The sequence below is a fragment of the Coregonus lavaretus genome (assembly GCF_964263955.1).
Source record: "Coregonus lavaretus genome assembly, chromosome: 28".
In the NCBI taxonomy this organism is placed as follows: domain Eukaryota; kingdom Metazoa; phylum Chordata; class Actinopteri; order Salmoniformes; family Salmonidae; genus Coregonus; species Coregonus lavaretus.
The window spans coordinates 12,524,069-12,537,767 of record NC_140015.1 but is presented as its reverse complement, the minus strand read 5'-3'; the positions used below and the strand labels follow the sequence as shown (position 1 = coordinate 12,537,767).

General features: G+C 44.9%; 2 protein-coding genes across 2 annotated transcripts in view; one reads left to right on the top strand and one right to left on the bottom strand.

The window, feature by feature from the left end:
* The window catches only part of LOC311104443 (zinc finger protein 385C-like), a gene marked incomplete at both ends in the record, with an annotated part of 664,983 nt that overhangs the window by 151,894 nt on the left and 499,390 nt on the right, over nt 1-13,699 (top strand). The gene's annotated exons all lie outside the window — the stretch shown is intronic.
* Nucleotides 1-13,699, bottom strand: part of LOC311103813 (uncharacterized protein) — a gene marked incomplete at its 5' end in the record, with an annotated part of 27,725 nt that extends 14,026 nt beyond the window's left edge. Inside the window, 2 exons of the mRNA XM_084145458.1 lie at nt 6,116-6,405; nt 13,620-13,699. Of these exons, the coding sequence (XP_084001584.1) occupies nt 6,116-6,405; nt 13,620-13,699 (370 nt within the window). The remainder of the gene's footprint in view (nt 1-6,115; nt 6,406-13,619) is intronic.

Below are 13,699 nucleotides of genomic sequence, written 5' to 3'. Positions count from 1 at the left end.
GCACACAAAAAACTATACATACCTCGGCCTAAACATCAGTGCCACAGGTAACTTCCACAAAGCTGTGAACTATCTGAGAGACAAGGCATGAAGGGCCTTCTATGCCATCAAAAGGAACATAACATTTGACATACCAATTAGGATCTGGCAAAAAATACTTGAATCAGTTATAGAACCTATTACCCTTTATGGTTGTGAGGTCTGGGGTCTGCTCACCAACCAAGAATTCACAAAATGGGACAAACACCAAATTGCAGAATTCTGCTAAAATATCCTCTGTGTACAACAAAAAACACAAAATAATGCATGCAGAGCAGAATTAGGCCGATACCCGCTAATTATCAAAATCCAGAAATGAGCCGTTAAATTCTATAACCACTTAAAAGGAAGCGATTCCCAAACCTTCCATAACAAAGCCATCACCTACAGAGAGATTAACTTGGATAAGAGTATATGGATGGTGTTAAGAGATAGATGGGAGGTATTGAATGGAGTTGAAGGATGGGACTAATAACAAATAACAACAAATAATAACAAGATAACTAATAATGTAAGCATACTGTGTCCATAATAAGTATATAGGTTGTATGTTGGGAGCTTTTGGGAAAGAGCACAGTTAGAAAGATATGGCATATAGAAGCAAACCGGATAGACATCATGAAAATGATCGGAGAGGTTGAGAGTAGAAGAAGTTCAGGAGCAAAAAACTAAAAAAACAAATAAAATAGAATTATTGTAAAATTGACTGTGTCCATAAGGTGTAGATAGTAAGTATAGGCTGGAAGTAGAGGCCTGGGCATTGTTGTTCACTAATTTACCCCAAGTAGGGAAAGGATGGCGGGGTTGAAAAGTAATAAAGGGGAGTATATATATATAAAAAACATGGGGGATTGGAAGTGATGCAGACAATTACATTAATAGAAGTTACAATCTATCTGCAATATTAAGCTGATCTACCCCCTGAAAAAAAAAAAAAAAAAAAAAAAGAAACTTGGAGAAGAGTCCCCTAAGTAAGCTGGTCCTGGGGCTCTGTTCACAAACACAAACAGACCCCACAGAGCCCCAGGACAACAACAACAACACAATTAGACCCAACCAATTCATGAGAAAACAAAAAGTGAATTACTTGACACATTGGAAAGAACTAACAAAAAAACAGAGCAAACTAGAATGCTATTTGGCCCTAAACAGAGAGTACACAGTGGCAGAATACCTGACCACTGTGACTGACCCAAACTTAAGGAAAGCTTTGACTATGTACAGACTCAGTGAGCATAGCCTTGCTATTGAGAAAGGCCGCCGTAGGCAGACCTGGCTCTCAAGAGAAGACAGGCTATGTGCACACTGCCCACAAAATGAGGTGGAAACTGAGCTGCACTTCCTACCCTCCAGACAAATGTATGACCATATTAGAGACACATATTTCCCTCAGATTACAGAGATTCACAAAGAATTCGAAAACAAACCCATTTTTTATAAACTCCCTTATCTACTGGGTGAAAAACCACCGTGTGCCATCACAGCAGCAAGATCTGTGACCTGTTGCCACAAGAAAAGGGCAACCAGTGAAGAACAAACACCATTGTAAATACAACGCATATTTATGTTGACTTATTTTCCCATTTGTACTTTAACTATTTGCACATTGTTACAACACTGTATATACAGTGGGGGAAAAAAGTATTTAGTCTGCCACCAATTGTGCAAGTTCTCCCACTTAAAAAGATGAGAGAGGCCTGTAATTTTCATCATAGGTACACGTCAACTATGACAGACAAATTGAGATTTTTTTTCCAGAAAAACACATTGTAGGATTTTTTATGAATTTATTTGCAAATTATGGTGGAAAATAAGTATTTGGTCACCTACAAACAAGCAAGATTTCTGGCTCTCACATACCTCTAACTTCTTCTTTAAGAGGCTCCTCTGTCCTCCACTCATTACCTGTATTAATGGCACCAGTTTGAACTTGTTATCAGTATAAAAGACACCTGTCCACAACCTCAAACAGTCACACTCCAAACTCCACTATGGCCAAGACAAAAGAGATGTCAAAGGACACCAGAAACAAAATTGTAGACCTGCACCAGGCTGGGAAGACTGAATCTGCAATAGGTAAGCAGCTTGGTTTGAAGAAATCAACTGTGGGAGCAATTATTAGGAAATGGAAGACATACAAGACCACTGATAATCTCCCTAGATCTGGGGCTCCACGCAAGATCTTACCCCGTGGGGTCAAAATGATCACAAGAACAGTGAGCAAAAATCCCAGAACCACACGGGGGGACCTAGTGAATGACCTGCAGAGAGCTGGGACCAAAGTAATAAAGCCTACCATCAGTAACACACTACGCCGCCAGGGACTCAAATCCTGCAGTGCCAGACGTGTCCCCCTGCTTAAGCCAGTACATGTCCAGGCCCGTCTGAAGTTTGCTAGAGTGCATTTGGATGATCCAGAAGAGGATTGGGAGAATGTCATATGGTCAGATGAAACCAAAATAGAACTTTTTGGTAAAAACTCAACTCGTCGTGTTTGGAGGACAAAGAATGCTGAGTTGCATCCAAAGAACACCATACCTACTGTGAAGCATGGGGGTGGAAACATCATGCTTTGGGGCTGTTTTTCTGCAAAGGGACCAGGACGACTGATCCGTGTAAAGGAAAGAATGAATGGGGCCATGTATCGTGAGATTTTGAGTGAAAACCTCCTTCCATCAGCAAGGGCATTGAAGATGAAACGTGGCTGGGTCTTTCAGCATGACAATGATCCCAAACACACCGCCCGGGCAACGAAGGAGTGGCTTCGTAAGAAGCATTTCAAGGTCCTGGAGTGGCCTAGCTAGTCTCCAGATCTCAACCCCATAGAAAATCTTTGGAGGGAGTTGAAAGTCCGTGTTGCCCAGCGACAGCCCCAAAACATCACTGCTCTAGAGGAGATCTGCATGGAGGAATGGGCCAAAATACCAGCAACAGTGTGTGAAAACCTTGTGAAGACTTACAGAAAACGTTTGACCTGTGTCATTGCCAACAAAGGGTATATAACAAAGTATTGAGAAACTTTTGTTATTGACCAAATACTTATTTTCCACCATAATTTGCAAATAAATTCATTAAAAATCCTACAATGTGATTATCTGGATTTTTTTTTCTCATTTTGTCTGTCATAGTTGACGTGTACCTATGATGAAAATTACAGGCCGCTCTCATCTTTTTAAGTGTGAGAACTTGCACAATTGGTGGCTGACTAAATACTTTTTTTCCCCACTGTATACATAATATGACATTTGAAATGTCTTTATTCTTTTGGAACTTCTGAGTGTAATGTTTACTGTTAATATTTATTGTTTATTTCACTTTTGTTTACTATCTACTTCACTTGCTTTGGCAATGTTAACATACGTTTCCCATGCCAATAAAGCCCTTAAATTGAAAAATTGAAATTGAATTGAGAGAGAGAGAGCAGAAAACCCTCTGTCAGTTCAGTGAAGCAAAGAGGAAGGGTAACACAAGCCGACATGGAGAGGATTCGTTGGAAGACACACACACACACACACACACACACACACACACACACACAAACACACACACACACACACACACACACACACACACACACACACACACACACACACACAAACACACAGGAATACACATTTACTCGAAACACACATCACGCACCCTTCAACATCCACAAAGCTTGCAAACAACATGTGTGTGTGTGTGTGTGTGTGAACTGAGGCTGTGGGCCTGTGGGAGTCAGCAGAAGGTGAGCAGAGATAAGGCTGCATGATTGTGACTGTGTGTCAGAGGGAATCTGCACCGTACACCACACAAACTCACACACTCCCTCCCCTTCTCTCTCTCTCACCCCATCGCTCTCTGCTGCCGGAGCTGTGCCAGGGTGCTAGGGACAAAGCATGGGTGTGTGTATGTGTGTGTGTTGGTCTGAGTCAGACCTTGCCCTAGCTGACCCATGCCTTAGACAGTGACGGTCAGTGGCCACGTCAGGCCTCATTCTGCCCATCCTTCTTAAAGACTGACTGGCCACAAGGCATTGGACTGGGCTCTGCGTGCTGGCTCACTGAAGCAATGAAGCAATCAGGAAAGGGAAAGGAGGACGGTTGGGAGGACTGCAAAGAAGGGCGTCCACATGAGCAACACACCTGCAGGCAGCATGGCTGAATTATTAAGCCAACTATTCCTTGTGTCACTACATAGAGAGAGAGGGAGAGAGGGAGAGAGAGAGAGAGAGAGAGAGAGAGAGAGAGAGAGAGAGAGAGAGAGAGAGAGAGGGGGGGGGGGCGGAGGGTGAGAGAGGGGAAGGGTGAGAGGGAGGGAGAGAGAGAGGGGAAGAGAGAGAGTGAGAGTAAGAGAGAGACAAAAGAGAAGAGAGCGAGAGAGAGAGGCTAGAAGGAGAGGAGACAGGAGAAGAGAGGAGGAGAGGAGAGGTGGTATGTTTGTATGGGTGTATCGTGATCTCTCTGCTTTCCAGATTACTGCTGCTACATTGTGTTTAAGAACAGCCATCCCAGGTGTATACTAACTGCCAAAGCCAGTTATCTGAACGACCTAAGCGGGTGACTATTGACTGTTTGTGTACCTTCCTCTAGTGCTGAGTCAGATGTTCCATGGTTTCCAGGCAGTCTCAAGGGAGGTCTGTCCCCACTGCTGCCCCCTACAGGGTTGGAGTAGAAACACACTGCACCACCATGCCTACAGCAGCCTGCCAGCAGCCTTCCAGCAGCCTGCCAGCAGCCAATCAGGGCCAAAGAATCTGTGGCCATGGCAAGCGTTGCCGTGCTCTCTGTTGCTATGTAATTAAGTGCTGTTTGTATGAGATTTCTGCACCTGAAGTGGGTCAGAGTAGTTTTCATGCGGAGATGTGTGTGCGCGCGCGCGTGTGTGTGTGTGTGTGTGTGTGTGAGAGAGAGAGATATAGAGATAGAGAGAGTATTCAAGAGTGAGTGATGAGTGTTTGAGAGCAGGTTCTCCAGGTTTGTGAGAGTGTTTTCGAGCTGCGTAGGAGGGTTACAAGCAAAGAGAGAGTGGGAGACAGAAAGGACTAACATCATAACATGTAGCCAGTTTCACTATATATTCAAAGCTATGGGGAAAACCTGCAACTCCACTGCAGCCACTGCAGTAGCTACCCTGGAGCGAGCAGGAACAAGAACGATCTAAAATAACCAGCAATTAATTAGTCAGTCAATTAATGACTTAACTCAGCTTTGTTCTCCTCCCTCTGTGTCCAGCCTCAGGCTAGGGAAGACTATATAGCACCATACACACTTCTACTCTTACACACTTCCATACACACTTCTACATTACACTAGTACTCCTGTACTGAGAGCCAGGGCACAACACATCTATACAGATTGAGACAGTTTGCTACAGCAGGAAAATAATCCTGCAGCAACAAGAAATGTGAATTATTATGTGGATTATAATTAATGGACATTTTTGTAGGGGTTGATACATTTTTCTTAAAGGAAAATCATGTCTGAAATTTCAATGTGGAAAGTTCTCCTGCGACAGGGTGATCAAATTAAGATCCTACATCTGTAGCAGCACTCCATGTTCACTTGTCATACTCATTATCACAGCATCCTCTTAGAAATGTACTGAACGTATGATGAAACAGGTAGAACACAGTACCGATGCACCTTATTAGGTTATATAATGTAGCTTTATGTGTCATTGGGGGGTAGAACTCATATTCACATTTTGTCAAAAGTGTGCACACTATCATTTCTCTCCTCACCTGGTAAGGAGGTACAGACGTGAGCAGCCTTAGAGTTTTATAGTGGAATAGGGTACTGTACACTCTTAGAAAAAAGTGTTATATCTTTAACCAAAAATGGTTATTCGGCTATGCCCATAGAATAACCCTTTCAAGAACCCCTTTTGGGTTCCATGTAGAACCCTTTCCACAGAGGGTTATACATGGAAACCAAAAGAGTTCTACCTGGAACCAAAAAGGGTTCTACCTGGAACCGAAAAGGCTTCTCCTATGGGGACAGCTGCGGAACCCTTTTGGAACCCTTTTTTCTAACAGTCTAGGGGTAGAGTAGGGTACAGCTGCAGAATAGGGCAGAAAGTGGGTGGGTTGTCCTACCTGTGTTGCCATGCTGGATCTTCCCGTTGCTTATCTGTTTGAGTCTCTTCTGGTGAGACTTGCCGTTGTAGTGTATCTGGGCCTGGGCTGGGGAGTTGAGCTGGATGTTACACACGTCACACAGTGTGTAGCTACGCTGCTTCCTCTCCCTCTTGGGCCTGCTGTGGTCAGAGGAGGGCAGGGCGCCCCCACCTGGTCCTGGCTGCTCCCCCAGGACTACCCCCTCCTCCTGGGGGTCACAGCACGCCTCGCTGTCCAGGGTCAACCCCACCCCCACTCCTAACCTGTTCCTGTCCCTCCATATCCAATACAGAGGATGGGCTGAACGGACGCTTCATTCCTGAGAGAGGAGAGAAGGATTTGTTATTTATTGTGTCGTTAACCTTTGTTTTGAGAGGTAACTTGACAGAGAACACATTCTCATTTACTGCAATGACACGATGAAGAGTTGCAGGGAAGAGGAGAGTGAAGAGGGGAGAGAAGAGGACAGAGATGAGAGAGAATAGAAATGTGGAAAGAGAAGAGAGGACAAAGAAAAGGGATAGAGATGAGACAAAACAGAAAGAATGAGAGAGAAGGTATAGAGAACGGACCAGTGGGGATAAGAGGTCAGAGGTGAAGGATCAGGGATCAGGCCAGTCCTAGGCTTATGTCCAGCGCCAGTGGATCAGAGAGGCAGTGCTCTGTGAGTCTGAGGTTCCCAGTATCACAGTGGTATAACGGTGTGTTAGAGCACAGACGTGTGCTGGGAACAATGGAGCCATCACGGTATGCTATCCTCTGCCCGCCCCGCCTCTGCACAAAGCCCACCTGTTAAACCCGATTGCCCATAAAAGACAGGGACGCAAAAAGAGCCCTGATTCAGAGGGCTCAGTGTAGGTGCATGTGGCATCTGATCCTAGGCCTGTCTGAAGTAAGCCCTGGCTGTCATCACTCACACACACACACACAGAGACATACACTGAGTGTACAAAATATTAAGAACACCTCTTTCCATGACATAGACTGACCAGGTGAATCCAGGTGAAAGTTATTGATGTCATTTGTTAAATCCACTTCAATCAGTGTAGGTGAAGGGGGGGGGGGGGGCAGTTTAAAGAAGGATTTTCAAGCCTTGAGACAACTGAGACATGGATTGTGTATGTGTGCCAATCAGAGGGTGAATGTGAAAAACAAAACATTTAAGTGGCCCAACAGACATCCGGCCAATTTGACACAACTGTGGGAAGCATTGGAGTCAACATGGGCCAGCATCCCTGTGGAACTCTTTAACACCTTGAAGAGTCCATGTCCCAAGGCTGTTCTGAGGGCAAAAAGTGGGGGTGCAACTCAATATTAGGAAGGTGTCCTTAATGTTTTATATACAGTGGGGGAAAAAAGTATTCAGTCAGCCACCAATTGTGCAAGTTCTCCCACTTAAAAAGATGAGAGAGGTCTGTAATTTTCATCATAGGTCAGTATGATCAACTATGACAGACAAATTGAGAAAAAAAAATCCAGAAAATCACATTGTAGGATTTTTAATGAATTTATTTGCAAATTATGGTGGAAAATAAGTATTTGGTCACCTACAAACAAGCAAGATTTCTGGCTCTCACAGACCTGTAACTTCTTCTTTAAGAGGCTCCTCTGTCCTCCACTCGTTACCTGTATTAATGGCACCTGTTTGAACTTGTTATCAGTATAAAAGACACCTGTCCACAACCTCAAACAGTCACACTCCAAACTCCACTATGGCCAAGACCAAAGAGCTGTCAAAGGACACCAGAAACAAAATTGTAGACCTGCACCAGGCTGGGAAGACTGAATCTGCAATAGGTAAGCAGCTTGGTTTGAAGAAATCAACTGTGGGAGCAATTATTAGGAAATGGAAGACATACAAGACCACTGATAATCTCCCTCGATCTGGGGCTCCACGCAAGATCTCACCCCGTCGGGTCAAAATGATCACAAGAATGGTGAGCAAAAATCCCAGTACCACACGGGGGGACCTAGTGAATGACCTGCAGAGACCTGGGACCAAAGTAACAAAGCCTACCATCAGTAACACACTACGCCGCCAGGGACTCAAATCCTGCAGTGCCAGACGTGTCCCCCTGCTTAAGCCAGTACATGTCCAGGCCCGTCTGAAGTTTGCTAGAGTGCATTTGGATGATCCAGAAGAGGATTGGGAGAATGTCATATGGTCAGATGAAACCAAAATAGAACTTTTTGGTAAAAACTCAACTCGTCGTGTTTGGAGGACAAAGAATGCTGAGTTGCATCCAAAGAACACCATACCTACTGTGAAGCATGGGGGTGGAAACATCATGCTTTGGGGATGTTTTTCTGCAAAGGAACCAGGACGACTGATCCGTGTAAAGGAAAGAATGAATGGGGCCATGTATCGTGAGATTTTGAGTGAAAACCTCCTTCCATCAGCAAGGGCATTGAAGATGAAACGTGGCTGGGTCTTTCAGCATGACATTGATCCCAAACACACCGCCCGGGCAACGAAGGAGTGGCTTCGTAAGAAGCATTTTAAGGTCCTGGAGTGGCCTAGCCAGTCTCCAGATCTCAACCCCATAGAAAATCTTTGGAGGGAGTTGAAAGTCTGTGTTGCCCAGCGACAGCCCCAAAACATCACTGCTCTAGAGGAGATCTGCATGGAGGAATGGGCCAAAATACCAGCAACAGTGTGTGAAAACCTTGTGAAGACTTAGAGAAAACGTTTGACCTGTGTCATTGCCAACAAAGGGTATATAACAAAGTATTGAGAAATTCATAAAAAATCCTACAATGTGATTTTCTGGAAAAAAAATTCTCATTTTGTCTGTCATAGTTGACGTGTACCTATGATGAAAATTACAGTCCTCTCTCATCTTTTTAAGTGGGAGAACTTGCACAATTGGTGGCTGACTAAATACTTTTTTCCCCCACTGTATATCCACAAGGAATTGTGTGTGTGTCTGTGTGTGTGCGCACATGCGTGTGTGTGTGTGATCCCGCTGTGCCCCACCAAACTGTGGCTGAAAAGTGCCTGTGTTTAATGCACCACAGTCTGATGGGTGGGGTGATTTCAGTTGATGACTTGACCGATGCTAGAGGGTGAGGGTCTAGGTGAGAACAGAACAGTAAAGTAGACCTCCTAAATACTCCAACATACATCTCCTTGGCAGCTTTGTGCTCCACATGCATATGTCTCCCCTGTAGGCCTGCCAGGAAGGAATTACGAGCAGGAATAAAAATCTGGAGAAATGGTACCATGTGCACGCATCATCAGCGCGTTGCAGCGAAGCCATTTTAAGAGCTAGCGTTGGGATCTGTGAGCACCCCGCTGTAATATTCATATGTGTCAGCATACTGAATTGTAATTCGATGCATTATACTGTCATATCATACTGTGCTATGATTGGTTAAGACCACCCATGTGGTGAGGTAACATTGGCTCTTTGGTGTTTGAGGGGCGTCGTTCAAGACAGGTGGGGCATTTACCAACCATGTCCTCTATTTGTTTGCACATTCCGGGCCAAAACAAAATGTCCCGTGCTCTCTGTTTGCACTTTTCCATGCCCATGTGTCCAGCATGGATCTTTGTCAAAATCTCTTCTCTGAGACTGGTAGGAATGATGATTTTCTCTCCTTTGAAAATCATTCCTTTGATCTGTGATAGTTCGTCACGATGGTTCCAGAACTCTGAGACGCTCTGAGGGCATTTTCTCCTCTCCTCAGGCCATCCTGACTGTATGACTTTCCTCAGCTGTGTGAGTTGTGTGTCTTTTTCTGTTTCTGCTAGGATCTCCTTCAGTTTTGTGTCACTAACTGGTAAGTTGCTGTACACAGTGTGCACCTGCATGTCCATGCCTTCACTGAGGCTGCTGTCCTTGTAGGTAAGAAACTTCCTGGAGAGTGTGTCTGCGACAGGGATGTCTTTGCCTGGACGGTGAGTGATTGTGAAGTCGTATTTTTGTAGTTGAAGGATCATTCTCTGTAGCCTTGGCGGGGCTGCGGCTAACGGTTTCCTCATGATTGACTCGAGGGGCTTGTGGTCTGATTCCACAATGACTTGTCGTCCATAGACATACTGATGGAAACGCTTACATCCGAACAGAATGGCGTACAGCTCCTTTTCAATTTTAGCGTAGTTGATTTCACAGTCTGTGAGAGATTTGGAAGCGTAGCCGATGGGTTTTCCTTCTTGCAGTAGCACTGCCCCTAGTCCATACTTTGACGCGTCCACCTGGAGTCTGAGCTCTTTGTTGGGGTCGTAGTAGGCAAGGATTGGTCCTGGTTCTCTCGTGATCAAGTCTTTCACTTTCTGGAAAGCGATGTCGTGTTGGTTGTCCCAGAGGAACTCACTGGACTGCTTTAGCAGCTGACGCAGGGGTGCATTAGCATTGGAGAGGCTGGGTGCGAACTTGGCTAAGTAGTTGACCATGCCAAGCACTGTTTCCAGCTCTGCGCGGTTCTTTGGTGGCTCCATTTCCTTTATGGCTGAGATCTTCTGCGGATCTGGCTTGATTCCATTCGCTGTGAGAAGATGTCCGAAGTAGCTGACCTCTGTAGCGCCGACTGTGCTCTTCTCGGGGTTGAGCCGGACTCCTCTCTCGCGGGACCTTTGCAGCATCGCGTTGAGGTTTCTGTCGTGTTCCTCTTTGGTTCGACCATAGACAAGGATGTCGTCCACAATTGCCACGACTCCGTCGAGGCCTTCGTACACCTCGTCGATCTTTCGCTGAAACTCGTCTTGGGCTGAGATAATCCCAAAAGGCAGGCGACGGAATCTGTAGCGTCCAAACGGTGTGTTGAACGTTGTGAGCTTAGATGACTCTTCTGTGAGCTTGATAGCCCAGTAGCCTGATCTGGCGTCCATGACACTGAAGTAGCGTGCGCCCGCTAGCTTGTGTGTGATGCCATCTAGCGTCGGTAAGGGGTAATGGGGGCGTTTGATAGCCTTGTTCAAGTCTCTTGGGTCGAGACATACTCTGAGCTTGCCTGTGCGTGGTTTCTCCACCACCACTAACGCGTTGACCCAATCCGTCGGTTCTGTAACCTTGGTGACGATGTCAGATTGCTCCATGCTCTCCAACTCTTTCTTCAGACGGGCGCGGAGAGCAAGTGGAATCTTTCTCGGTGGGTAGACCACAGGGGTTGCGTCTGGGTCAAGGTGAATGGTACATTCTCCTGGGAATAGTCCTATTCCTGTAAAAACATCAGCAAACTCCTCCATGACATTCTCTATCTCTACTGGTGCTGTCACTGATAAAACTAGCTTGATAAGGTCCATGTCTAAACATGCTTTAAGACCTAGCACTGCAGGTGCTCGAGTGTCAACAACGTAAAAGTCCAACATCATGTCCCTTTCCTTGTATTTGCATTTGAGAGTGCATGTGCCTTTTACTGGGAGCTGTTCACCACCATAACCAGTCAGTCTGCGCGTGGTGGGCTGTAGCTCACACCAGTGGCGGTTTTACACGGAGGCCGGGGCCTGGAAATGTCCCTGGCCACCCCTGTGGCCCCCCCGTGCTGACCAAATAAAAAATTATGAATTTATAACTATTTTACACGCGAGCGCCAAAAGCGGAACTAATGCAACGCTCTACACGGCAACGTTCTACACGGGTAAATTAGAGTGGCGCACCCAAAAACTGTATCCTGCCATCTGCCTGCCTGCCACGTGTGGTGCTGCTTCGGTGAATGAGAGCTCAGCAACTACTATTTGCGAGAGGAGCTACGATTTTGCAGGAGTCGAAGGTAAGCAAAACGATTTAATATCATAAGTGACTTGTTGTTCTTGCACATAGCCTACATGTTCCTTTTGTTCCTCACACATAAATCAAATCAAGTTTTTAAATGTCTGGTCTCGATTTGTTTAGAAATGTAATCATATCTAAGCAAACTCATCGAAGCAGAAGCAAATATCCAAATGTTAGTAGGCTATCCTTGCTAGGTCTACACAATGTTGTGATGTTAACCACGTAACTTCATCCGTCTTGGCTGTTGCATCGCGATAACAAATAAATTTTTAGTAAAGTAATCAACAGGTTATCTGCCAGTGTTAAGTAGGGAGGGATGGTTAGGTAACAAAATGTAATGCATGCCCCTACGTTTTTTCTTCTTCTAATAGTTATCATGAAACGAGGAAGGGACATAAAGTCATTTTTTGCCCCAGCAAACAAAAAAGTGAGAGAAACAAATCGAGGTTTTGAGAAAGTTGAGGAAGAGGGAGAGCCAGCATGTGATGAAAGTGAGGGGTCTGACAAAGAGAGGGAAATTCCAGAGGGTGAGGAGGATGAAGAAGAGGGTGAGGAGGATGAAGAAGAGGGTGAGGAGAATGAAGAAGAGGGCGAGGAGAATGAAGAAGAGGGTGAGAAGCATGAAGAAGAAAGCATACAGGGACAGAGAGATGAACAGCCAGAGGGACAGCAAGTGGATCCATGTGGATCAAGTACTGCACCATCAGGTTTGTGATGAGGAAGGTTCTTACTATTTGCAAAGCAATGCAATTACAATGTAATGGTAGGCCTGCTGGGTGTCCTTAAAATGCTGCTTTCTGCTGTTAATTCTTTTTTGTGTCAATATGGCTCTGTTTTTTTTTTTAAGTAAATACTTTGCCTACATTTTGAAATACATGCAGATATACAGTAAATAAATGTTGTAGTTGTGCCCTATGTTTACTGTCCATCTTCTTCAGATATCAGCAAGTCTAAGTATGACGTACCAGTACAGCCGAACTTGAAGATATTCCCAACCACACTGATGGGGGACAGAAGACGAAGCTTCAGACCAAACTGGTACACTACTCATCCATGGCTTGAGTATTCTGTAATGACGGACTCTACATGTTGCTATGCATGTAGACATTTTAGCACACCAAATGCCCCAGACACCGTTTTTGTTTCAACACCTGGTTTTACAAACTGGAAAAAGGCAACTATGAGAAATGCAGGGTTTTCACTACATGCAAAGTCTGAACGACACAAGTGTGCAATGATCGCATGGAGGGATTATCAAAGAGCTGTTAGAACTGACGCAACACTAACAGATCTCCTTAACAAAGAACACACTAAACAAGTACAAGAAAATCAGGCATACATTAAAACAGTTGGGGAAGTGCTGTTGCTTACAGCTACACAAAACATAGCACAAAGAGGACATGATGAATCTGAAGGGTCCACTAACAAAGGAAACTTTAGGGAAATTCTTAACACAGTTGCTAACCACGACCAACTTGTTAAGAGAAGATTAACTTCCATTCACAATGCAAAGTACACAAGCAAGATCATCCAGAATGAGGTTTTGGGTTGTTTGGCAGAAATGGTTCGGTCTGAAATCATAGAAGAAGTGAAGAAAAGTGAGGTTTTTAGCGTCATGGCAGATGAAACAAAGGATATTTCAAAAAAAGAACAGATGTCCTTCACACTCAGGTACTATTACAATGGGGCCATTAAGGAGAGTTTTCTCCATTTTGAATCTGCAGAGAGGTTAGATGCAGCAGGGCTTACTGGAAAAATAGTACACTTACTGGAACGTTATGGCCTGGACTACAAAAATAACCTCGTAGGCCAAGCGTACGATGGCGCTGCCGTTATGAGCGGTAAGCAT